This window comes from Gobio gobio (assembly GCF_949357685.1).
Source record: "Gobio gobio genome assembly, chromosome: 1".
NCBI lineage: Eukaryota > Metazoa > Chordata > Actinopteri > Cypriniformes > Gobionidae > Gobio > Gobio gobio.
The window spans coordinates 40,512,183-40,538,770 of NC_137097.1; the positions used below are offsets into that span (position 1 = coordinate 40,512,183).

General features: G+C 41.8%; 1 protein-coding gene across 2 annotated transcripts in view; it reads left to right on the forward strand.

Moving 5' to 3' along the window:
* Positions 1-775: 775 nt before the first annotated feature.
* Positions 776-26,588, forward strand: part of ntn1b (netrin 1b) — a 73,291-nt gene continuing 47,478 nt past the window's right edge. Inside the window, exons 1-2 of one of the 2 annotated variants that reach the window (XM_079829712.1) lie at positions 776-1,454; positions 1,621-2,670. In XM_079829712.1, coding sequence (XP_079685838.1) covers positions 1,656-2,670 — 1,015 coding nt within the window. In that variant the 5' untranslated portion in view covers positions 776-1,454; positions 1,621-1,655. The remainder of the gene's footprint in view (positions 1,455-1,620; positions 2,671-26,588) is intronic. The other variant, XM_079829711.1, reaches the window with a different exon arrangement.

Genomic DNA, 26,588 nt, shown 5'->3' on the forward strand with positions numbered 1-26,588 from the left:
ATAGAACATTAATTAAAAAATTTTAATGTAAAAATCCAAAATATGATTGTATTTTTTATGTAATGTAAGGTAAAATCTAACCAGGAAAATGTGACAACATTAAGTGTAGCTGAGACACGAATTTTGATTTATAAAAAAAAAAGTCCTGTGAGGACTTTGCCTCCTCATTTCAGAGCCCTACTTGGGAATGCACGCCACTAAGTAAGTGAAGAGAGACCTCTGGTGAGTATCGGACTATTCTCCACTTTACCACACGGTGTCGCTGTTTCTTTATTGTGAGGGGCCGTGCCACAAGTGTGTACTGGGCACGGTGGGTGGCCAAGAGTTGCGTAATCTGAACTGCGTCTAGAATTAAATGTACATTTATGATGTGCATATGCTATTTATTTCCGTTTTCACAGATCAAACAAAGCATCCTGTAAAAAAGGTTAGGGTTCATAACTCAATATGCAATGTACAACTTTCCAATTGTGTAGCTGGAAAGTTCTAATTTGCATGTAGTGTTTGTCAAAATGTTCTGTCATCTGCATGTCCATCCATCCATGCATGCTTTTATTTATTATTTTTTCTTTTTGTGCTTTAGATGTAGCCTATTTGCACTGTTGTCTGCTGTTTAGTGCAGTTCGGTATTTAGGGGAAATGTTCTGTTCTATACGATATTTAAATGAAATTCAAATTAACTTTAATTATTTTTTATAATTTAGTTAGTAATGAAAATAATACAGATCAAGACGTTTTACTGCGTCACTTAATTTCCCCCCATCATTTTAGGGGTTGATATTTGCCAGAATTTCTCTATTTTACGCATTGTCCCCACACTGTCCTTTTTCCATTTTCCATCTACAAATTGACAATAAGGTGTTAGTCAGGGGAAATTCTACTTCTAATTCTACTACTAATAAGAACTTTACAAATATAATTTTTTTGTTCACCAATTTGGCATCCGTGTTTTCAATTTGTATGTCTAAAAATGCTCTCCCCAAAAACTGCTGTCATCGCGCATACATAAAACGGTTTAAAGTTAAAAATGTTCAAAAAGTTTTTAAAGCAGTCGAACGTAACCCTATAATTATGAATAACCCAACTAGATAAACGTACATAGGAATTCCATTGTGCTTGCACACAGAGCAATAAAGCGCTTTACTCATGCAGGCGCACAGAGAGAATGGTGAAGGACTGAACCCCCTTCCTATTGAATACAGGCAGAGCAACAGAAAGCGAGAAGGGCTGAGCTGCGACATTCAGTCACAGAGAGGCAGAGGTGTGAATGAGTTAGGCAGAGGAAGAAAGGGAGACTTAAGTAATAGCAGGTTTTCTGTTTCATATTGGTTGAAAGTGGGAAAGAGATTACAACATATCCGGGAGAGAGAAAAGAAAGGGAGAGTATACCCTATAATTTCTTTTTTAGACGGGGTTGCCATACTTCTCCACCCGAGTAAAGCGGTCTCTCTGAGGTATAGTGCACTTTGTGGATTTGTCTTGTTGAGAAAAGTCGCCTAATTACGCACAAGTCTTTCACACACTTTCAACATAGTATGTAGGAAACTCCATGCTAGATTGCACATTGCATTGCAAAACTAGTCCTTTTTTAAATGCAAAAAACGATTCTTTTCTGTTCAGTGCAGTTTCAGGGACACTGAGGACCAGGGGTTGCAATGCTAAGGATTTTGGTAACGTGCGTCTCCATGGTGTCCATCACCGCGATGGTGGCTGGTGCTCGTGGTGGATACGGGATGAGTATGTTCGCGGCTCAATCCTCCCCTCCGGACCCGTGTTACGACGAGAACGGCAACCCCAGACGCTGCATCCCCGACTTTGTGAACTCCGCGTTCGGGAAGGACGTGCGCGTCTCCAGCACCTGCGGCACTCCGGCGTCGCGGTACTGCGTGGTGACCGAGAAGGGCGAGGAAAGATCGAGGGACTGCAACATCTGCGACGCCACGGACCCCAAGAAGACCCATCCACCTGCGTATCTGACAGACCTCAACAACCCTCACAACCTCACCTGTTGGCAATCGGAGAACTACGTGCAATACCCCCAAAATGTGACTCTGACGCTGTCCCTGGGGAAGAAGTTCGAGGTGACCTATGTGAGCCTCCAGTTCTGCTCTCCTCGCCCTGAATCCATGGCCATCTTCAAGTCCATGGATTACGGGAAAACCTGGGTGCCCTTTCAGTTCTACTCAACCCAGTGCAAGAAAATGTACAACAAGCCGAGCAAAGCTGCGATCACCAAGCAGAACGAGCAGGAAGCGATCTGCACGGACTCTCACACGGACATGCAGCCGTTAACAGGTGGGCTCATCGCCTTCAGCACGCTGGATGGCAGACCGTCCGCACATGACTTCGACAACTCTCCCGTCCTGCAGGACTGGGTCACGGCCACCGATATCAAAGTGACCTTCAACCGGCTGCACACGTTCGGGGATGAGAACGAGGATGACTCGGAGCTCGCCAGGGACTCGTATTTTTACGCGGTGTCTGACCTGCAGGTCGGCGGTCGCTGCAAGTGTAACGGGCACGCGTCAAAGTGCGTAAAGGACCGGGAAGGGAACCTAGTGTGTGAGTGCAAGCACAACACGGCAGGACCAGAGTGTGACAGGTGCAAGCCGTTCCACTACGACCGGCCGTGGCAACGCGCGACGGCCAGAGAGGCGAACGATTGTGTCGGTGAGTCATTTCTGATCTTCTTGAACGCGACAAGTGCTGATGGTTCTTTATTCAAAATAGGTTTCATTCATGATGGTATGAAAATATAGGAATCAAATGTTTTATTTGAATGTGCTTTTTAATTGTAATCAACTTTGTTAAGTGTTTCCCCAGTCCAAAAGTTTGACACCACAAAATCCACCCAAACCTGTCACTCAAATTGTAACGTAGTTTGTGATGAACAAATGTATTAAATTAAAAAACGCAATTTCATTAGTGACCTCAGATTTTTGGACCTCGCCAGAGGTAGAAATCTCCAAAATGTTTTATAGATGGGAAGAAGAGTTAAAAAAACACAATCTAATGTAATTTAATTAGAGTATGAAGTTAAAATAATACTTTGTATAACGGTTTGTTTGAATGAATTGTCAGCCTTCGGTTTCATTAATTCTTTTTTCTTGATGAATTGATACACTTTAGTTCCAAAAAATATAATTGGCTATCAAATAATCCAAATGAGCATATCAGATAGTATCAGTCTTCATTCATTTCAGGAGCTCGATTTTTCCATTGATATAACATTTTTCTGTCAGCTAACATAATCTTACCTAATGAAGAATCTTATGAATGAACTTTCATATCCGACCTGAAACAATGCACACTGCCTTATGAAATAGGTTGTTATCAATGCACTGAATACACTGCATTCATTTTAATTTAAAATATCTACATCAGTTTAGATTGCAACTTTTGTTGTGAGAAGGATTGGCCTTTTCCTCACATATTTTATGTTAGGAACACTTCAGAAAAAGTAACTGAATTTAATGTACATGTCTCCACATATAATATTTGCTCTTACAACCGTATAATAATTTAATTAGATTTGAGAACTTTGATTAGATTTTTTTTACATTTAGTTAGATGTAAATCATCTGATTTACAACTGTTGCAGTTTATTAATTTAGCTTGAAATCTTTCACACGTCCTACTAGATAGAGTCCATAGTTGCATTGAGTTCAATGGGGGGGTGGGTGTAACGGAGTTTGGAAGTGCCTTTCAACATCCATTCTGTGGATGGAAACATTCTGGAGAGAGAGAAAAGGCTTGTCGTGTTATTGCAAGGCAGGTGTCATTATCAGATTGAAGGAAAGATTACATCAGTTGTATTGTTTGCTTTGGCAAGTTGAAAGTAAACAGCTTGTTTCCAGATGAAAGTCAGTTTCCCCAGTTAAGGAAGAAAATCATATCTATATGAGCATTAGAATGTTATTGTGAAAGAACTTGGACAGACCCAAGGATTCTTCTAATTTTCTCAATTTTAAAATAATAAGGGCTCCTGCAGGTGTTTTATCAACATCTGTGATTTTAAATTTCAAGATAAGTTGCAATTTTTTTGGTCTGTCACATTTACTGCTGTAAAAAGATTTTCTCTATTCCATCCATGCCGTGTTAAGCACGCCTCCATAACAAAAGCATCAAGCTGTCAGCAAAATGCTCTATTTGATGAGGTTGTTGTCACTTGGCAATGTCAAAAAGTAAATTAAAAATGTGTGAATAGATATTAAACACTCCTGACAGATGGCCGTCACGCGAACATTGTTGCGGAGCAGATTTATGTGTGTCAGTAGGCCTGTGGTTATAAATAAAAGTTTGTTTCCCATGAATGGTGAATGAGGGCACCATCATGATATGAGAGATGACTGACAGAAGCTGTTTTCTCACTGTGTGCTTTTGCACGCGACAATGTAGAGCTGAACAGGAAGGCTTGATGATGAAGCTGTAAAAAAAGATCTGTGACAGAATCCCTAAAAAAAACAAAACTGGACAAAAGTTTTGTCTCAAACTGTTTCAAAGAGATTGTTACATCTGGTATGAATTTACTTGCTTTGATCAAATGCTTCATAATTAAGAGTAAGTATTTCTGACGGAATTCTTTCCATTCTACTCGAAGGAATGAGGTGGGCAAGGCAGGTATTTGTGGGAAATTAGGTGTAGCATTCACAGGATGATAGGAATGTTATCTAGATTGATACTTCCGGCATTGATGTATGTTCTTTACAATTCTTGCCAAAACATGCAAAGCAAAAATAAATTATCATCGCATATCAGAAAAAAACATGGTTAAAAAAGGTCATGTTGTACAGTTAAATTTATTTGTTTTATAATTATATATCACATTTTGCATTATGATGGTACAACTTTTAGAAACAACTTCAAAGATCATTTGCAAACACTACTCTTGCTGTTTGAAAATGCATTAAATATCACCACATTACTTTAAGAATACAGAATAGAATTGTATGGCCATTTAGTTTTATCGCCACACATGATGGCAATTTTTCCTCTTAATGAGAGAACAGGAAGTCTATCCTCAAATGCTGTGGTTAAAATTACAATGTCGCTGTTATTGTCAATAAATTCTATATATGTTTTTATATTACTTGTCAAACTTCTCAGTTGTCAACAGTGAGGCAAAATTATCATCACACAAAAAGAGTTTCAAAATAAGAATAAGAATCATCATTCAAATGTTCACGCTCAGATTTTTAAGACAAAAAACTGCATGCATTTGAAAAGTTCTAAAATGCTGTGACAGAAACCATTCATTTACATGTTTGGTCAGACTAATCAAGATAATTTGTGTCAGATGGCAAGTAATTTTTTGACACTCAAGCCTCCTCAAAAATCAAGTGCATAAGAAGTGTTTTGATGCAATTTACCTTCTATAAACCTGCAGACATTAAGATCTCACATATACAAGAGTACTTTCGGAGCTTGGTATGTGAACTTTGCATCTTTATAAGATATGAGATTGTGAGTGATAAAACAAAATCTTATCATCAAGAAAACATTTTGAAATATTTATCAGCGCAGTAGAATTAAGATCCCTCATAAAGATCATAACTTATGATGTTTTTGACAGACACAGTGTGGTTAAAAGGACTAAATGTGCCATTGCATTTAATATATATCGCACAATGCAGCACATATCTATTTTAGAGCTACATTATTCAACCTTTAGATAAAAAAGGGCAATAGTGATAAAAATGTCCCTGATGACCCACAGACTGAAAGACTAAACCTTCCACACAAGATTTCACTAAAAGCATTTGTAGACTTGGACACTATGAGAATTCTGCTTAATCTGAAAACTTCTAAACTTTATTGTGCATAAATATGTCTTCAGCAGGCCGGAGGTTTTCAATGGGCTGTGATTAAATCAATAGCAAATTATCTCAATCCCTCGTCCAACACAAAGTTCACTCAAAGACTTAAAAATAGACATGAGGCATTCAGATGTATGAGCAATTGTTCTAATAAATGTATGTGAGTAAATGTAGTTTACAAAAGTCTTTGACTAAAGGTTCACATAAGCAAGTTGACCCGTGGGTGGAAGCTAATTAAGCCAGACGTGCATCGCAGCCCTTGACACAGAGCAGGCGGCTGGAATCGTCTTGCCGTTGGATCCCTCTGCATTGTTCCACTGTGGTCCTCCGGTTGTAGTGTTTTTGGCCTGCTGTGATGTGAGCAGACTAACAGGAACCGTGAGCAGATTTCTGGGCTACCATGAAGAGCTGCTCGAGGTCTGTGGACCATCTGTGGGTTTTTCAGTGGTGTTGCCGGACCATAAGTCTGATGAAAGAATTGTGCAAAAGGGTGATGTCATAAAACCTCTCGGGTCCCTCTGCAGAAAACAATGACTGCTAGACTTTCAGTTCCTCGTGTGTTTAACCCTTAAATGCATACCTTTAGTGACCCAGGACGTCATTCACTACCCTCCTCCTCATTCATTTTTTAAAGTTAGACATCAACCTTCTTAGTATTCCTCAATCAATTCATTATTAACAATACAACAAGAAAAAAATATTGAATTATAAAAGAAGGACTGTTTTCCCATTAATTCTTTTGTAGAAATTGTATAGGGTCGCTAATGACCCGATGTGTGTAATAGTGTAGATATTTTTTTCTGCGCATCAATAATTGAATCTTTGATAACAGAATAAGTGCAATTCAACTTTATTCCACAAGGTGGAAATGTTTGATACACAATGATGAAGTGACGTTTCACTCACAGTTACTGCAGGCAGAAAACAAAAGAATAGGAAGAATCATCAGCAAAACTTGAAATGGTTCAGAGATTTACTGCAGAAAAAGAACTGAACACAATCAAATATTACTGTAACTGATGATGGATGTGGTGAAGATACTGTAAAATATTGATTTTAAAGATGTTCAAAATGATAGTTTTGAGAATATGTTTGAGATGGCGAATATGAGCCATATGCTGAATGAGCTCTGACGAGGACAGTGATGATGGTATCAAACATCTGCTCAAACTGAACCCTTCAAAGCTCCAAAAGCTAACAAAATGCTTTATTTTATTTTTCTGTGATCCTATCACTCTAGGGTTTTATATTATCGTGACAGGTAGAGATCAATCTGTGTAGATATAGATCTGGGTTGCTAAAAAAACTAATTTGTAATAATGATTGGCGAAACATTCATTCCTTTAAGGGCTAAATGTATACTTCAAATGCAGTGGAAATCACTTTGGATAAAAGTGTCTGCCAAATGCATAAATGTAAATGAGTACAACCCCACCTACTTTGAAATCTGATTGGTCCAAAGCCCTGCTACTCATAACTATACACAGTCAAAATTTCTTCTAATTGGCACTGATTGTCTTGTTTGTGGATGGACAAATTGGTTAGGACCTTGTGTTACCAATGTGCCTCAAGAACATCAAGAGTTATTTGTTAAAAACAGGAAAGGAAATTGTTCAAATCTCATAAACTATCTCTGTGGGATCTTTTTTTTCTAAATGAAAAGAAAATGAAGCCACAAAAATGAAAACATGCAGATATAGAAAAAAAAGGAGAAAGAGAGAGAGGAGTGACTTTGCTAATCAGAAGCAGGTGGGCAGCTGGTCAGTCCTTTAGAGCTGCTTCTGACCCTGAATGCATGGAAACTCACACATCTCCTGATACCCCTGCGGGAGCCTGTAGTCAGTCACTCGATGACTCACTCAGGACAAACGATTCAGTTCTCAAGATGATTGTGGGACATTTGCATCAGGACAGGAAACACACAATCTGTAGTGTATTAAGATTGGCCATCGCTATTTCTTAAAAAGACAGCTCTATTTCAGAGTTGCTAGGTTGTGGATGGTTGCCAAGGTGTTGCTATGTGTGTTCTAAAAGGTTTTTAGCTCATTGCTATGTGGTTGCTAGGGTTTTCAGGCCTTCTTTAGTGTAAGTCTATGGGATTTTGCCCGCTTTATCCACCAAGTGTCAACTTGTCAACACAAGTTATGCATAGTAGTTTAACACTTAGAGATGTGGGTTTGCTCACAAGTATGAGCAAAAAATAGTTTCCTGGAAGTATGTCTAATAAATATAAAGAAATATCAAAATTAAGACGAACCCCCCCCCCCCAATAATATTATAGGCCTAATATTTATGCACTTACTTGCTATGTTGAGTTTTTATGCCATTTTCGTCTTCTATGGAACAAGCCTTTAATATTACATGCCATTTATTTATAGCATTTTAAAAACATCCACTTGACCACAAGCATTGTTTGACAAACCAAAACTGTAGGATCGCAGGCTTGTGCTCTTGCGGTGAAGAAGTAGAAGAAAAAAAAACAGAACAAGACAAAGAAAATACAAAAGGGATGTATTTTGGGATTTCAAAATCCAAACCCCAGTGTATCGTCAGTCCTCTGGGCAAAGAGCTCCATGTTTTAGGGATTTTGTTTTGTTGAGCTCATAATTCAAAACACACATGACTTATGAGCCAAAAAGCTTTGTTTGGCTTTATGGGACTTCAGAGAAAACACGATATATCCTGGGTTTAGAGGCTGGTTAGGAGAGGTGGTCCATTTTCTGGTGGAAAGGTCTGCTTGCTTTGGCCTTCTGCTTGTTTCCCCAATAATATTTATGTTTTGAATCCCCTGTCAGTCAGTGTATATTTGCGACTGGCCTATTGGGTATTCTTTGAATCTCTTTTTGTATGTCTGTGCCGGTGTTTCATCCCAGGGGTTGAAACTCGTGCCAAAGCTTTCCGGCAGTTTTCAGGTCCTGAGATGATGTCACTTTTGAAATACTTGTTTAGGGAAAATGATGAAACATCATCTGTGAATTGCTGAAAGGGAATAAAATGGTTCTGTGGCAGAATTGTACCGTAGAATATCATATGGTAATGGTAATACCATGTCGCTTTGATATTTACTATGATACTGAATGAATGACATGGATATGCTGTACAGGCCAGGCAAATAAATCAGCCTTTATTTGACCATTTTGGTATTTTGAGAGGCCAATAACCATAGGCTAATGAACAACAAAATAAACATTTTAATAAACATTCAAAAAAATCATTATAATATTATAATATATACAATTATAATAAATGAAGTGGGATTTTTTTTATTTAGAGTAATATATCTGTCATCAGCTATCCTCAATATATTATCACCCATTAACTCAATACTATAAACCATGATATTTACATGGTACTCTTAGATAGTAAAAAAAAAAGTCACGTCCCAAAAAATAAAGAAAAATAAAGCGTGAAAAAAAAAGTCAAACTCAGGATGATTTTGTGATTGGTAACATAATATTTTTTGATATCACTCATTTTATTACGGTTTTATTATACATTTTGGCTGTGTTGGGGTGATGTAAGGTATTTTTTAAATGTATTTATATAAATAAATTAAAACATATATTTTTTAAAAGTGGATGAATGGGGAAATGAAGCTTTTTTTTTATATTTGTCACATACAAAAACTAAATAAGCCACAACACAGAACACTAATAAACACAAATAAACAAAAGGGAAGTGGCAACCCTATAGCACATCCACAATGTGCAATGCTAGTGCTCACACATGCACGCACACACACACACACACACACACACACATACACTGCTCCACACCCCCACAAACAGTCCCACCCCCCCCCACAAATCACCCATAGACCAATGGGAGACAATTCAAAAATTGCGTATGTGTGTGTGTGTGCATTTTATTTTTTTAAATGTATTTATATGCATTTAAAAAATACCTTCACTGCACACATTTTTAGAGTAAAAACATTGATAAAGTGAGTGATATTTATGATATTTGTTTTTAAAAAAATAGTTACTTTACAAAATCACATTTCATTGTCTGGGGTCTCTGGAGAACCCAACACACTACATTAAAAACGAATAGCTTATAAGGGTTAAGTATTTAAAGTATTTATTGTTTGCAGAACTAATGACGCAGTATGTTGACCGGGGTCCGTGCTAACATTATTTCAGTGGGCAACCACAACAGTGGCTCAGAAGTAAACATGTATTTTGGTGTTAAATGGTCCTGCATAGTTGTGTATGTGTGTGAGCGTCAGTATCTGCCTCTGTATGGTGAGATGTATGTTTCTATTGGTTTTGCTGCGCAGGTTTGAATCTTTTTGGCTTGCATTTGTGATAGCGCTCTGGCTAAAGGCAGGACCACCCTGAGCTAGTGAGAGAAAAGGTGGAATATTGAATGCTAGTGTAAACGGTCTCTCTCTCTCTCACACACACAGACACACACACACACAGACACACAAACACACACAAACACACACACACACACACACACACACACACACACACACACACACACACACACACACACACACACACACACACACACACACACACACACACACACACACACACACACACACACACACACACACACACACACACACACACACACACACACACACACACACACACACACACACACACACACACACACACACACACACACATTTTTTGGATTACACACACTGGCACGCACAGACAGAATTCATGCTTCATGACTTAACACAATGGACACACCGCCAAAAACCCTTTTGTGCCGCCACATGACCAAGCCAGGGTTAGAAACACACAGATGATCAGATTGCTTTACCAATACCCACTTTTTTGTATTATTCTAGCCAATCACCCCAAATTCCTTTCAGATCTGCTAGGAAAGCTAACGTTTAGCTAGATTTTAGTTGACTTACTTTAAATGATGAGTAGCCTGGCTAACAGTTTCAAACGAGCCTCCCCAACACTGCTATTACCTTCACTACAAGCTCTACCAACAAACATCAAAGGCCACATTTGCAGTGAACACAGAAATGAATGCAGTCCAATCATGACTACATCTGTGCAATGGCTGCCAATGAGGAGGAAATGATGGATGAAGGTCTTCTGTCATTGGCTGTTGAGAGATGATTCAGGCAGAGTCGTGCTCTCCCGCTGGGTGGCCCACATACTGTCAGAAAGCAGAGGCATTTTCAAGCCACAATTACTATTCTGCATATTATACCATCTTAGAAGATCAGATTCCTGTCTGTAAAACAAGTTTGGGATCATTGCTGTGTATTTGCGGCTTAGCTGTTGTGCAACCAATGAAGTAAAAATGAAACATTTGCAATGCATTTAAATTCTGTATGTTGGTAACACTTTATTTCAATGGTCCACTTTAGACATTCTGTACTAACTATAAATAACTTTGCAACTACATGTCAACTAAGTCTCATTAAAGTATTAGTAGACTGTTAAGTTAGGGTTAGGTGAATAAGAGTTTGGGTCAGTGCCGGTCCTAGACTTCTGGGGGCCCTACGCAAAACTTTGTAAGTGGGCCCTTGTCAATGCATTCATAAAACCCCCAAAATGACCCCCAACCCCAAATCTGTTCTTTCAGAGCAGTTTCACTGTCAACAAACAACAGTCAGTTGAGTCAGTAATACCATAAAAAAATAATTACAGTCGGCGGCGATGACCTCGTGGGCAGCGCGTTGACATATAGCGCCGTTGCACTTCGGGCGACCCGAGTTTGAGTCCCGGCTTGCGGACCTTTCCCGGTCCCCTCTCTCTCCCACTTTGCTTACTGTCCTATCATAATAAAGGCAAAACGACAAAAAAATTATCTTAAAAGGGGTGGGGGGTGGGGGGGGTGAAACACTAATTTTCAGTCAATCTCGAGTACCTATAGAGTAGTATTGCATCTTTAATTTCTCAGAAAAGTCTTTAGTTTTAATATATTTATAAAAGAAAGATATGCTGTACAGAGTCTTTCCGAAAAAAGCAGAGCGGCTGCACAACTCCGTTGCTGCTCGGAAAAACATGATTGTCTTGCCATGAAAATGTCTCGGTTACGTATGGTAACCCTCGTTCCCTGAAGGAGGGAACGGAGACGTACGTCGGACGTACCGACGAATTGGGATCACTTCTGGGAGCCCCTATCAGCTTCGAGCTATCTAGAACCGGCCAATGAACAATTGGCGTGCGAGATTTGCATCTCGCGCTCCGCGCCGCGGGTATAAACAGGAAGCGAGAGCGAATGCACGCTGTTTTTCACTGAGGAGCCAAACGTAGTGGCTTGACCTGCAGTGATGGTACAGCAACTGTGGCGACGGGACGTACGTCTCCGTTCCCTCCTTCAGGGAACGAGGGTTACCATACGTAACCGAGACGTTCCCATTCAGTCGGTCACGTTCGACGTACGTCGGACGTACCGACGAATTGGGATCCCCTATGGAAAACGCCATAGTTACTACCACTTCCAGCGCCCAGCGATGAGCCCCACGGACCCCGATCTGATGCGGGCGGGTAGGTTCACGCAGGGAGAGTCAAAGCTGCTGTTCCGCAAGACCCACTCAGCTGACTGTATTGGATAACGTTGGGAAAGCGTGCCTGTGAAGGCAGCTGCGGAAGCCACATCATGCCCAGAGGGAGTTAACATGTGGAGAATACACGTATGGGCTGGCCGTGGGCAGCACAACATACGGAAGTCCCAGGGGTGGCCCCGGCCAATTAGGAGGGAGACAACACGTACCTGGGACGGCAGAGGAACTCTGGCGAGGGAAAGACACGGGCTCGCCGTAGGGAGCCGTACCGTGGAAGAATACACATATGGGACCGCCGTGGGGGTCACTACATACGGAACCCAGCCTAACACAAGTTCCACCAATGCATACGAGTGTTAGACCTGGCGTCGAACGCTCCGCCACGTCCGACTGCCGCGGGTTGCGGAGGACTCAACAGGGTTCGCCGTTCCGGGGAACTCGACTGGAGCAGAATAAGCGCACGCATCCGTCTACCATAGGGGAGGGAATGGCGCAGCAAGCCGACACTAGAACGGGTACTTCGGTGTTACTGACTATTGGAAGTGAGCACACAGGAAGACACCGGCTCTACACGGAGGCTATAGAATCTAGCGAACGTGTTAGGTGTCGCCCAGCCCGCAGCTCTACAAATATCTGTCAGCGAGGCGCCACGAGCCAGCGCCCAGGAAGAGGCAACACCCCTAGTGGAGTGGGCTCTCAACCCGAGCGGGCAGGGCACGTCTTGGGACTGATAAGCCAAGACGATGGCATCCACTATCCAGTGGGCCATCCTCTGCTTGGAGACAGCCTTTCCCTTCTGCTGTCCTCCGTAACAGACGAAGAGCTGCTCTGAGGTCCTGAAGCTTTGTGTTCTGTCCACGTAAGTCCGGAGAGCACGGACGGGACAGAGAAAAGCTAGGGCTGGGTCTGCCTCCTCCGAAGGCAGCGCTTGCAGGCTCACCACTTGGTCCCGGAAGGGAGTAGTGGGAACCTTGGGCACATATCCAGGCCGGGGTCTCATGATCACATGAGAGTTACCGGGCCCGAATTCCAGGCACGATTCGTCGACCGAAAATGCCTGCAGGTCCCCTACCCTCTTGATGGAGGCCAACGCAGTCAGGAGTATTGTCTTTAACGACAGAACTTTCAACTCAGCTGACTGCAGAGGCTCAAAAGGTTCTCTCTGTAGTGCAGTTAGCACCAGAGTTAAGTCCCAAGAGGGTATGGAGGGAGGACGAGGTGGATTTAATCTCCTCGCTCCCCTAAGGAACCTGACGATCAGATCGTGCTCACCTAGAGATTTTGCATCTACGAGCTCATGATTAGCGGCGATAGCCGCGACATAGACTTTGAGAGTGGAGGGAGACAGCCTTCGCTCCAACCCATCCTGTAGAAAGGTAAGCACAGATGCGACCGAACATCTTTGGGGGTCTTCTCGGCGAGAAGAGCACCAGTCGACGAACAGGTTCCACTTCAACGCATAGAGGCGCCTCGTAGAGGGGGCTCTAGCGGAAGTGATGGTGTCAACTACCGCTTGCGGTAGGTCACCTAGAACCTCCGCGTCCCGTCCAGGGACCAAACATGGAGTTTCCAGAGGTCCGGACGCGGGTGCCATAGGGTGCCCCGTCTCTGAGTCAGGAGGTCCTGTCTCAGAGGAATGGGCCAGGGAGGTGCTGTCGCAAGGAGCACTAGTTCCGGGAACCAAGTCCGGTTGGGCCAATACGGAGGGACCAACAGGACCTGCTCCTCGTCCTCCCTGACTTTGCACAGAGTCTGCGCAAGAAGGCTCACTGGGGGAAACGCATACTTGCGTTCTTCCCGGGGCCTGCTGTGGGCCAGGGCATCCGACCCGAGGGTCCCCTCGGTCAAGGAATAGAACCACTGACAGTGGGTCGTCTCTGGGGAGGCAAACAGGTCTACATGTGCGGCCCCGAAACGACTCCAGATTAGCTGGACCGCCTGGGGATGGAGTCGCCATTCTCCCGGAAGTACCTGCTGACGTGACAGCTCGTCGGCCGCACGATTGAGCAGGCCCGGAATGTGAACGGCACGAAGCGACCTCAGATGCTTCTGACTCCATAAGAGGAGATGGCGGGCGAGTTGCGACATGCGACGGGAGCGTAGACCACCCTGTTTGTCGATGTACACTACGGCCGCAGTGTTGTCCGTCCGGACCAGAACGTGCTTGCCTCTGAGCGGCACTTTGAAGCGGCTGAGTGCAAGACGAACTGCTAACAACTCAAGGCAATTGATATGCCATTGTAGTTGAGACCCCGTCCACAGACCCGAAACTGCAAGCCCGTTGTACGTGGCACCCCAGCCCGTGGATGAGGCATCCGTGGAGACAACGGAGTGCCTGGACACTTGTTCTAGGGGAACTCCCGCCCGTAGAAACAGAGGGTCCGACCACGGGCTGAAGGTTTGGCGGCACCTCGGAGTCACTTGGACGCGGAGGGAACCGCTGTGCCACGCCCATCTCGGGACTCGATCGTGTAGCCAGCGCTGAAGCGGTCTCATATGAAGCAATCCGAGCGGCGTTACTGCGGCTGCGGATGCCATATGCCCCAGGAGCCTCAGAAAATGTTTCACCGACTGGACGCGCTCCTCGGTGAGGCGCGCAGTCATGGCGACTGAGTCTATCTCCATACCGAGAAAAGAGATCCTCTGCGTGGGGCAGAGTTTGCTCTTCTCCCAGTTGACCCGAAGTCCCAACTGGCTGAGGTGACTGAGCACCTTGTCCCTGTGTTCGCACAACTGCTCTCGCGACTGGGCAAGAATCAGCCAGTCGTCGAGGTAGTTGAGGATGCGAACACCATGCTCTCTCATGGGAGCAATGGCCGCCTCCGCAACCTTCAGGTCGATCGCTGCAAACCAATCTCGGGGACAGATGCACCTGAAGATGCGCTTCTGCGTTAACATCGTGAACGGCAGCCTGTGAAGGGACCGGTTCAGGAATCGCAGGTCCAAGATCGGTCGTAACCCGCCGCCTTTCTTGGGTACAATGAAGTACGGGCTGTAGAACCCGGACCTCATATCGGCTTGAGGGACCGGCTCTATCGCGTCCTTCGCCAGTAGGACAGCGATCTCCGCCCTGAGCACTAGTGTTAATTTCGTCAGACGAGACGAGACTAAATATGTTCGTTAACGACCTTTTTTTCCATGACGAAGACGAGACGATGACGAGACTGCACCAATGTCCAAAAACACTGACTAAGACTAAATTAACATGCATTATTGTTGACGAAAAAGGACGAGACTAAAATGTTTTGCATAAAATAAAAACTAAGATAAAATCTCTCATCATTTTCGTCTACAATTGTCTCTACTTTTTCATCATGAGATGAATATTCAGCTGTTCAAAATATTCCGAAAGAGTTCCCGCTGTTGCTCGAGTAGGTTACAGGTCTCTCATACTCCTCCTGTCATCTCGCGGCCGCGCGTGTGTGGTCACGTGGTTCCCGGAGCGCTCAACACTTCTAGCGCTGTGTCAGTGTATGTGAATGGCTTAAGCCGCGCAAGTTACACAACAGCTTCACTATACAGGTGTTTGCAGCAATTTTTGGTAAACCGTACAGCATAGTGTGCGTCAGCCACATTTACAGTATCATTTTATTAGGGAGAGTGGTAGAGATGCAACATTGTTAACATTAATATTAATGTTTTTCTTGTATTTAACCCTCAGGTATTCCTTACTAATTAAGTCACACTTATACTCATTGGTGGTCAAATGTGACCATACACCTTAACTATTTTAAAAATAAATAGCCTATATTTTAATTCAATAATATTTATTGAATATTTTGAGGAGATCTTTTGGTACTAAATACTATTTGTGCAATACTTATGGTCCATTAATGACCACTTAAAATATTTTTCTTCTAATATTTTTATTATTTATATTACAATTAGTGTGTTAATTAAGGTTAAAATAGAGAATTCCACTGCAAAGAGGTAAATTAGAGCCATTTTGTGGCTGGAAAAATACAAAAATTCACTTGTAATGCCATTACCCACTGGGTGCCTGTATGGCTCTTTAATAATACACATGTAGTCCAGTTGCTCAAAAAAGTATTGCAGATCATAACTGCTTACTTATTTGTGAAATTTTGAAATGTTAATAATAGTGAATAGTAAAGAATGCAAGCAAATATAATATAACCCCAAAAAAGTGTAAAAAACGTATTGTTCCTTATAGGCTATATACATATGAATTCATACTGAATCAAGATCGAAATCAACATTTGTGCCCATCGTCTCATAAGCTAATGCTGATTTTAGGCATCTATGCTGTAAATCAACCAGTTAGCTATGGTGTTGTTGCACATTATGCAGGTTATATATATTTTATGTAACTTATTTTGCCACAAAATATATTGAGTTTTCCTTTGACTAAAGCTAGACTAAAATGACTAGACTTTTGGTCGACTAAAACTTGACTAAGATACCTTGTGTTGTCTTTTGACTAAAACTAGACTAAAATGACAAGACTTTTAGTCGACTAAAACTTGACTAACAAAAAAAGATATGTGAATGACTAAATATGACTAAAACTAACAAGGACATTTGGCACAAGACTAAGACTAAGACTAAATTAAAAATAGGTGACAAAATTAACACTACTGAGCACGGGGGCGTTCGCCTCCACTACAGTCGTGAAGTGAACGCCCCTGAACTTGGGGGGACGCCGGGCGAACTGAATCGCATAGCCGAGTCTGATGGTACGGATGAGCCACCGAGACGGGCTGGGAAGCGCTAGCCAGGCTCCCAGACTCCGAGCAAGGGGGACCATCGGCACCACAGACGTACCCGCAGCGGGGCAGCGAGGCGGAACGCAGGAACTCCCCCTCCGATGCAGCGATCGACATCTGTTCGTCCGCTGGAGCTCCAAAAGTCACCACTGGTCTCCCGTGGGAGGGTCCAGCGGGTTCTCTTGGAGGCTCTACCGGCTGCGGAGCTGAGGGATTAGGGGCCTGTGGACGGTCGCTCGGCGGGTTTGCCCTAAACGTAATCCTCAGATCACCCTGGCCATCCAAAGAAGCAGGTCCGCCCGGGTTAGGGGCAGACCTAGTTCGTGGGATGGGTAAGGGGACTCCCCCAGCCCGGAGGTAGGAGAGTCTCGATCTTAGCTCCGAGATAGTCATGTTCCCGCAGTGGGAACATGAACTATCCACAAACGCCGCCTCAGCGTGCTGTGTGCCCAAACACGTGAGACAGCGATTGTGACCGTCAGCAGGGGACAGGGAACGACCGCATCCAGAAACGCACGGGTGGTAAGACATCCTGAAAAGGACGGCACGTCACCCGTGAACTCTTTTGTGAGGAAACGCTCTGTGCTGAAGCACTCAGGGGGAAACGCGACAGCGCACGGGATTGTGTGCAGCCCATGCCTGTACTCAACAGGAAAAACGCCCAACCGGACCAACAGATTTGCTGTTGCTGTTAAAACAGCAGTTTTTCTCTGCTTGCAGAGGCAGCCGATGAGTCAGCGCGATCCTGCTGAAATGTGCCGTCTCTCCAACACGCGTTTCCTGGATTCTCTGGTTCTTTGTTCCTCTTGCTTGATAGCAGCGATAAACTCATGAATGAGAGTCGTCTTCATGCGGCGTTTGGCTCCGAAGTGAATGACAGCGTGCATTCGCTCTCGCTTCCTGTTTATACCCGCGGCGCGGGGCGGAGCGCGAGATGCAAATCTCGCACGCCAATTGTTCATTGGCCGGTTCTAGATAGCTCGAAGCTGATAGGGGCTCCCAAAAGTGATCCCAATTCGTCGGTACGTCCGACGTACGTCGAACGTGACCGACTGAATGGGAACCAAAAACACACATCTTTGGTGACATTGTTGATTTTGTGAAGTCCTATGACTGTAGCGCAGCCGGCTTCTCTAAAGCGTTTGCTCTCTCGCTCTAGTCGCGCGCGTGCCCTTCTGGGAGAAGAGCCCGTACGGCCCAAACAAGGACATTACGCCCCATCTGACGTCACAAATACCCATACTTGAAAAAAACTTTCCGAAACTTATGAGAAACCGGAAGGAGTATTTTTGGCACAGAAATACTCCATCAAACGTCCAACTTTAAAAAAAAAACTTTTTCCATGTTTAGGATGGGAATCCAAGTCTTTAACAGTGTAAAATGCTCAGTATGCATGAAACACCCCCTGTTGTATAGTCTTCACTGTATAAATGCAGTGCTCAGTATGCATGAAACACCCCCTGTTGTATAGTCTTCACTGTATAAATGCAGTGAATGCATTTGTTTTTGTTTTGTATTAAGACAGCAGCAGGATTATATATGACTGCTGTCACTGACAAGCATTCAATTACTTTCCCAATCTCAGATTGGGTGCACAGAAAGCCGCCTGGGGAACATCGTCTCTTTCGCAGCTCAATATGCTTCTAACTATTTTTTAGTATCGAGCACATCCGACCAGAGACTGTAAATTAGTGCACCGCTTTAAAGGAAAGGAATGGAATGCGACATAATGTTTTAAATCATTGGAAATCAAAACAGAAATTAAGATTAATCTTCTAGTCATTAATTCATATTTAAAGGTGCAGTATGTTAGGTTTTCATTTTACTAAACCATAAACATCCCATAATATGTTTGCAGATATTTAGGAAACATGCTAAGTTCACATACTTGTTTCTCTGAAAATCAATGCAACCAGTTATTCTGCTTTGAAATGTGCGTTCCGTGACGGAATGTTTGTTTTTGTTTTGATCTGTGCGAAACCGCACGCTGCCAGTTTACCCATTAGTATTTCGACACCACAGGTTGCCAGTTGGCAGAAAACAAAGCGTATTGCATCTATGGAACCCAGAGAATAAACTGGGTCAGTTGGGTAAAATATGTAAGTTGATGAGTTGATTTATCCGCTTTTTAAAATGCTCTAGTTCATAGAGAATTAACTCATAAATTTACAGTGTGGCTTTCATTGTCAATTGCACTCGCTCCTGTTGCGTCCTCAAGCTGGCAACCCACGTGAGCATCGAATCTGAGGAGGAGGGGGCGGGGGAAACAACAATCTCCAATATTTTGAATTTAGACTGCAGTACCAATTTTGACCACCAGCTTTTAATCCATCATACTGCACCATTAGGAGCAAGGGGGCAACTTGCATACTTTGCATATAGGGAGGACTGGCACTAATTTATTAATAACTTCTATTAATAACTTCTTAATAGAATAAGTTAATAGAATACTTTGTAACTACATGCCAGTTACTTTTAAGTAACTTAGTTACAAAGTTACTTATAGTCAATAGAATGTCTTTTGGGGAGCATCAAAATAAAGCGTTAGCAGATATTAAGCAGAAAGTCTACTGATACTCTAATGACTGCTAGTTGACATGTAGTTGCAAAGTTACTTATAGTTAGTGAATGTCTAGATTGGACCATCAAAATAAAGTGTTACCATATATTTTACTGGTATTCTGCCCATACTGAAATCTCACTGGATAAAAAACGTTCATCTCCCTGTATAATAGACATCAAATATTTTCTCACTGGCTGTGATTTTATAACTTCACGTCAGCATTTTTCTTTCAGTGTGGAACATATTTTTCTGTTCAGTAAATGAATACAGAAAAAACAACTGGTGAATCCTTCCTGTGTAAGCGAAGCGTTTAGCTGGAGACATTTCAAATCACGCCAAAGGCTTGAGCCCTATTACTGGTGTATTTGTCCAGATAGCGAGCTCTATTTCCGCAGGATAACTCTGTTGATATATGCTATTTGCCCTCTACACTCTCTAATGGCAAACGGAGTGAATTCTGTGTCCTGTGTTCGACACAACAAAACACAAACGTCATGATCACTCAACAGACGCTCCGTAAAGTCAAGGGTCTGAGCTAAAACACTCGCCATTTCCTCAGCACACTCTTATACTCTATAAATACCCAAAACTTAAATGCACGTGCCGCCCACAAACATACATACAACTTAAAGTGAACTACTTCCAGTGTAAATACTGCACCTTGTTAATATGCATGCTGAAGTAAAGATGTGCCACTTACACTTACAGTGCACCAAAAAATGTAATGCACAACTCATTTGTGTTCCAAATACTTCAAATATTCCGTGGAGCTGATGCGCCACATTGTGTTGACAGATCCAGAAAGCCGGTCAGAGAGCGATGGCATACTGCATGTTGGTGTTGCCAAGGGTTACCAGACAAACAGTTGAGCAGGTCAGAGCATTGTGTGTGCTCTCTTGCTCAGGATGTAATTGGCTTCAGTGTGTTTCCTGGGACAACGCACTTCTAGCTCACAGCAGGAAGTTCTTTCCCTCTTCCTTTCCCACCCTGTTGTTGGGAGCCACCTATAGCTTACAAGTGTGTCTCATTATAAAGTGTACTGTATGTGGCACAGTGCGGCTAGGCTTTCTGTACACATTTGTCATTTCATTTTATAAGAAGTAATTCACTTGTTTTTAGGCTTGTTGAGGAGAGGTGCTATTACTTTTAGAAGTGATCAGACTTATGGTTTTTGATTAAATATTTTTCAGATTAAAATTTAGAAGTGTTGGTACTGCGTGTAGTAGAGGCTCACACAAATGTAATTCACACAATTCAACATATGTCAGGAGGAGTGTGTGGTGTTATGTACGACAGGCCTACAAAAAAAACAGTCAAACCACAGTTAGGATGAATGGTCTCCTGGAGTTTGTAATTTACAGCCCTGCTTGTCCGCGGTGGGGTAACTGCAGCCAGAGCGTGTGGCAGATTGGTTGAGGTTCAGCCCGCTGTGGTGTCTACAGAAAATACACCTCCTGCCTCCAGAGTTTCATCTCATTTTCTTGGTGCTTCTATAATTGAGTCTGACTGACAGCAGGCTACTGCTCTCTGTTCCTCAGGCAAACTTTTAATTAGTAGCTAGAAACACCTCCATATTCTTTGCCTGCGGTCTTTACTTGCCGGCTTATATATACAGTATATATAGTAGAAAGGGGGATGCACCAAAAAGCCAAACATGATTATGATCGAAAACCAATAAATTGCTTGTCTAAAGATTCTTGTTTTTAAAAAAATACTCACGACTCAATGCATAACCAATGCATTTTATGCCCCAAATGTGTGACATTTAGGTGTAGCAGTATGAGTGACTGTAACATGCTTATTCAAGTTCATTTTTTAACACATCTTTATAGATTACTGTAATTAATAGTGTGCCTGCAAAATCATTTACGCATTTGGCAGACACTTTTATCTTTAAAATGCACCCAAGATCTAAGTTTTCTCATTACCAGAATTAATTTACTGTTGAATGTAGAAGAGTACTGAATTGCAATTCAACACATAGGCTACATCTATAATATAAATAACTTTTAAGAATGTTTTAAAAACAATACAACACTCTACAGAACTCAAATGAATAGTTTTTGTCAATGTCAAACCAATTAAGTGAATAATTAAGTGAATTTATGCTTCACAATTTTATAATGTACATTATGAAATATGTTAGATCTGATTTTGAGATGAAGTTGATACAAATGTTAAATAGTTGAAATTAAAATAGTTAGCAAATTGAGCATTTACAAATTAAATATCCTTTATAATTTGATAAACATCCAACATTGACAAATACAAGTCTTGATAGGCCTGCATCATGTCACTGTGATTTTGCCAAGTAAGACATGTTGTTGAATACACATATTTTGTTGATCCTGGAACAAAGTTCCTGTCCGAAAATGTAATCCTAACCCTTAAACCTACCCATAAATTATCACTAAAATCAATAGGTGAATAACACTAATGTAGAAGCAACTAACCCTGGTTGTAAGCCTAAACTTGACATAAACTGTAAACGTACGTGTCCCTCAAATCTGATTGGTTGATTGCAACATTGTTCAAAGATGTTGATCAAGGAACATAGTACTTGGTGAAAACCCGTTCACTGCCTGCATCCCTTCTGAATTCACACTTAAACTTGCCTTTAATACCACTGAGATAAGCACACTGTAGTCATTCATTGCCTTTCAATCATCCACATGAACTGTACACCTTGTAAAGCTCATCACGGAGGCCTTCCCTCAGCGTGGAGCTGCATTCCAGTAACGCAGCGTCAATGAGGCTTCTTAGTGCCGTTCAAGGGCTGTAAATCTCAGCTGGTGAGAGACAATGAGACCAGAGTGACGACACCTGCAGTGGAAAAGCACAATCCCTCCGTCCCATGCCACATCACGGCGTGATCCGAGGGAGATTCCTATTTACGGATCATTTGGGATTTGGACCCCAGACTCCAGCTGTGGTGGAACCGATTGGCCACACATCTGCAGCCCGGTCCTGTCGTGAGGATGATTTACGTGGGCTCGAAAAACAGAAGGAATGCCAAAAAGATGGGAAGCGCTCACATTGCGGTCCCCCTCTTTCAAACTGATTTATGTTCCATGGGGAAGCCTATCCAGTCCTGCCAAATTCTTCAGCGTCTGGTGTCCAGTGCTGCTACAAATGTCTTTATCTTTTGCACTCAACTCCAATCTTGATTGTTTCCATTCCACCAGTTCCCCTTGTCTTCAGCTTTCAACTCTGAGACAACATGAGATATTTTGTTGAAGTTTACTGAACGACTGAAGGAACATTTACTCAGGGTAATACAGTAAATGTGAGACACCAGAGCAAAACCTTCGTTAAATGGAAAAAACTAGGATAATGTTTATGCTGGATCATAAAGTTTTGTAGCTCAACTTGATAGAACAATGCCATGGGTAGATTTCCCTGGAAGTAAATACAGTATAAAGATAAAATATGTATCTTAGGGTGACCAGACGTCCCGTTTTACCCAGGACAGTCCCGTATTTCAGCTTATTTAGTGTCTCGACTTAAAAATAAAATAATGAACTGTCCCGTATTTGCTAGGTGATCGTATAAAAGCAAGTAGCAGTCTTCTGTCACAAGAGAAAAGGCTAATCAAAGGTAGCCAATCTCTTCAAAGTATATTATTGGAGAAAATAAATTACCATCCAATCACAATTAATTTTCGATTAACTTGCAGTTAGTGCAAAAGGGATATTAGAGAGCGTGGAGTCAGATGCGGAAATGTCAAAGATGTGTGTACATTTAACAAAGATCTTCAAAAAGAGTTTATCAAATTATTATGCGCAGTAAGTTATGAAAAAATAACTCAATGTAGTATCGCTCTGAATGACACAGACCAGAAGTGCTCTCTCAGACAGTGCGCAATCCTGAATTCACTTCTCTTTGCATCTGAATGGTCAAATACAGACACAGTTGTCAAAATGCCCATCATGTGGAGAATCTCACATAAACAGCTCGGGGAAAACCGGATATGTGTCAGTGTATTAGATCCTAGCATTCTGTCTTAACCCTTAAATCCATGACTGTTTCGCCAATCATTATTGCATATTCGGGTCTTTAGCGACCCGGATCTCTAACATGGATGGATCTCTACCTGTCATGATAATATAAAACCCTCCTGATATTAGATTAACAATTACAGAAGAATAAAATAAAGCATATTTTGTTACCTTTTGGAGCTTTTGTTCAGTTTGAGCAAATGTTTAATACCATCATCACTGTCCTTATCAGAGCTCATTCAGCATCTGGCTCATATTCATCTCAAACATATTCTCAAAACTATACATTTTTACATCTTTAAAATCAATATTTTGATCGCTGACAGCTTCTTCACCAGATCCACCATCCAGTGACAATGACAGTATTTGATTGTGTTCAGTACTTGCTGATGATACTATTATTTTGTTTTCTGCCTGCAGTAACTGTGAGTGAAACACCCTAATGTATCTTGAAATAAAATCTGCTAGAATCTGCCAAATGCATAAATTGAGAGAATTACAGTCACAGTCTCAAATATATTGTACTTGCCAATCAGAAATTTAGATTTCCAATTCAAGTAGTTTTATTTCAAATGCAACAAATGCAATTTGATACAAATATGCAAGATGTCGACATTTCAATAAATTGCATTTAGGTGTAGTAGAGTTGTGAAATACTGTGCTCATTCAAGTTTTTTTTCTTATGCATGTAAATATAGAATTATACTACAATTAATAAAATCCGCTAAATTAATACATTTAAATAATTGATAGCATACCTGGCAAATCATTTATGCATTTGGCAGACACTTTTATCCAAACTGACTTAGTACATCCATGCTATTGTATGTTTTCTCAGTACCAGAATGAAGTTCGCAAAATTAATTGAAATGATGAGGAATTTGTTGAATTGTATTTCAAAGCAACACATCAATCTGCATATAAACTTGACACATTTTAGACTTCTTTTAGATTTGTTTTAAAGAACTTTCAAACAAGGCTTTATCAAGCCAACATTCAAAGTTTGCCTTGATCATCTTTTAATTACAAATGGCAGTTTTTAATTTCAGAATTTCTTCTTTTTCCCCAGAAATTATTAGTCACATTCTAATTACAATTCCCTATCACTTTTGCTACCTCAAAACATTCTCAATTAAATTCTGAATGGCGCACAACCCTGCTCAAGCACTCCTTGGGAAAGAAACCTCATGACCTTGGCTTTGCTAGCGTCATGCTATACTAGTTAAGCTGCAGAAACAACAGTAAAAGTCCAATTAGACATGTTAAATCTTGGGTATGGATCCGGCAAGACTTCTATATTCCTTGATGTTAGATGCCTTAATTGGACAGGATGTTTTCATTTGAATTGGAAAAGCATCTGAAGTTTCCTAAGACCACTCCTGCTGCAAAGCTACAGCACAACAGCTCCGTTGGCAGGTTGACTGTTCCCTGAGATTTACAGCTGCTCTCACACTCTTAACACTGTACATGCAAAGAAAAATTAAAGTGCTGCAAATTATTCACCAATTACTCAATGGGTGTGTTGCGTTTATGAAAACAAACAGGCAAAACTCGGAGATAAATCAAATGACTAACAAGCCGCGGCAATGATTCGCTGATGCAATAAGTCAGCGTGGTGCGATGAGTTTCACCCTGGCACATTTCTCCTGTGATTATATTCCAAAAAGAAACATACTCTCCTTAACAGAACATGCCGACACATCCACCTATTTTGTTTATTTTCACAAACTGCTCAGAAGCCCTGAAATATTAGCACGACTAATGTGTCAGCCAGTGATTTAATTGGAAATTTTTATGGGCCAATGTTTTCCAGTGCCGCCCGCCCAAGCAGTCAAGTCACGGTTACTGTAAGGTCTGGTATACTCCCGGCCATTTTGATTCAATAAGCCTCCTAGAGGTTTAATAACGCAGCACAGGAGTTCTACGAGGAGTCAATAGAGTGTGACACGAAGATACACAGGCCATGAGAAACAAGTTACGTTTCTGAGAGCAGTTGGACCGCTTCCCTCGGAGAGTAGAGCGTAGTAATGGTACCAGCCGGATTCCTTACGGGATAACCTGGGCCAATTCCAGCACTCTAAACAGGAGAAATGGCCAGAGATATTCTGGCTATTATGTATTATTATCCATTACATGATGTTATCATTGGCACAATGCACTAGCGATATTTATTCATGAAAGAAATGGAGACCTGGACATCAGGCAAGTGCACAAATGGACCCCAAGTGGTGCTCAAGCACCTTCCTTTTTTGGTCTCTTTTGTAAGACATAAGAGCATTTAAATGTTATATTTTATACATATATTTATTTTTTATTTGGCCCATGGAATCAATTCTCAATTAAGTGTGGGCCCGAAAACTGCATTAAGGTCTAATTCTGTGAGACCGAACGAGCCCGATATTGCACAAGCCCGATAGTATGAATGGCACATTCCACGCGGCTCCGGGGTGTTAATTAAGGCCTTCTGAAGTGAATCGACCCGTTTGTGTAAGAAAAATAAATTGAACAGGGAAGGCGGTCGGCCGAAAGTTTACTTTATAAAGTTTTAAATATGGATATTTTTCTTACACAAACGCATCGATTCGCTTTAGTAACACTCCAGAGCCGCGTGGAGCACGATATTTGACGGACAGATGCACTTTTTATGGACTTCAAAAACAGAGCAACTATTACTGCAATTCTAATGCTAGGATTAGCCTGGAATTGTGTAATATAACTCCGATTTTTTTCATCTGAAAGTATAATGTCATATACAGCTAGGATGACTTGAGGGTGAGTAAATTATGGGCTAATTTTCATTTTTGGGTGAACTATCCCTTTAAGAGGCTCAAGACCTCCAGAAGCAACTTTAGTAATTAAACATTAAACATCACAGATGAAGTAGTCAGCTGGCTTTGTAATCCAATAATACTTTAGCAGGTTTAATGATGATGCCATTCAAAGGTCACATCAACTTTTGCTTTAAACGTGCAACATCATTCATACTGATTTGTG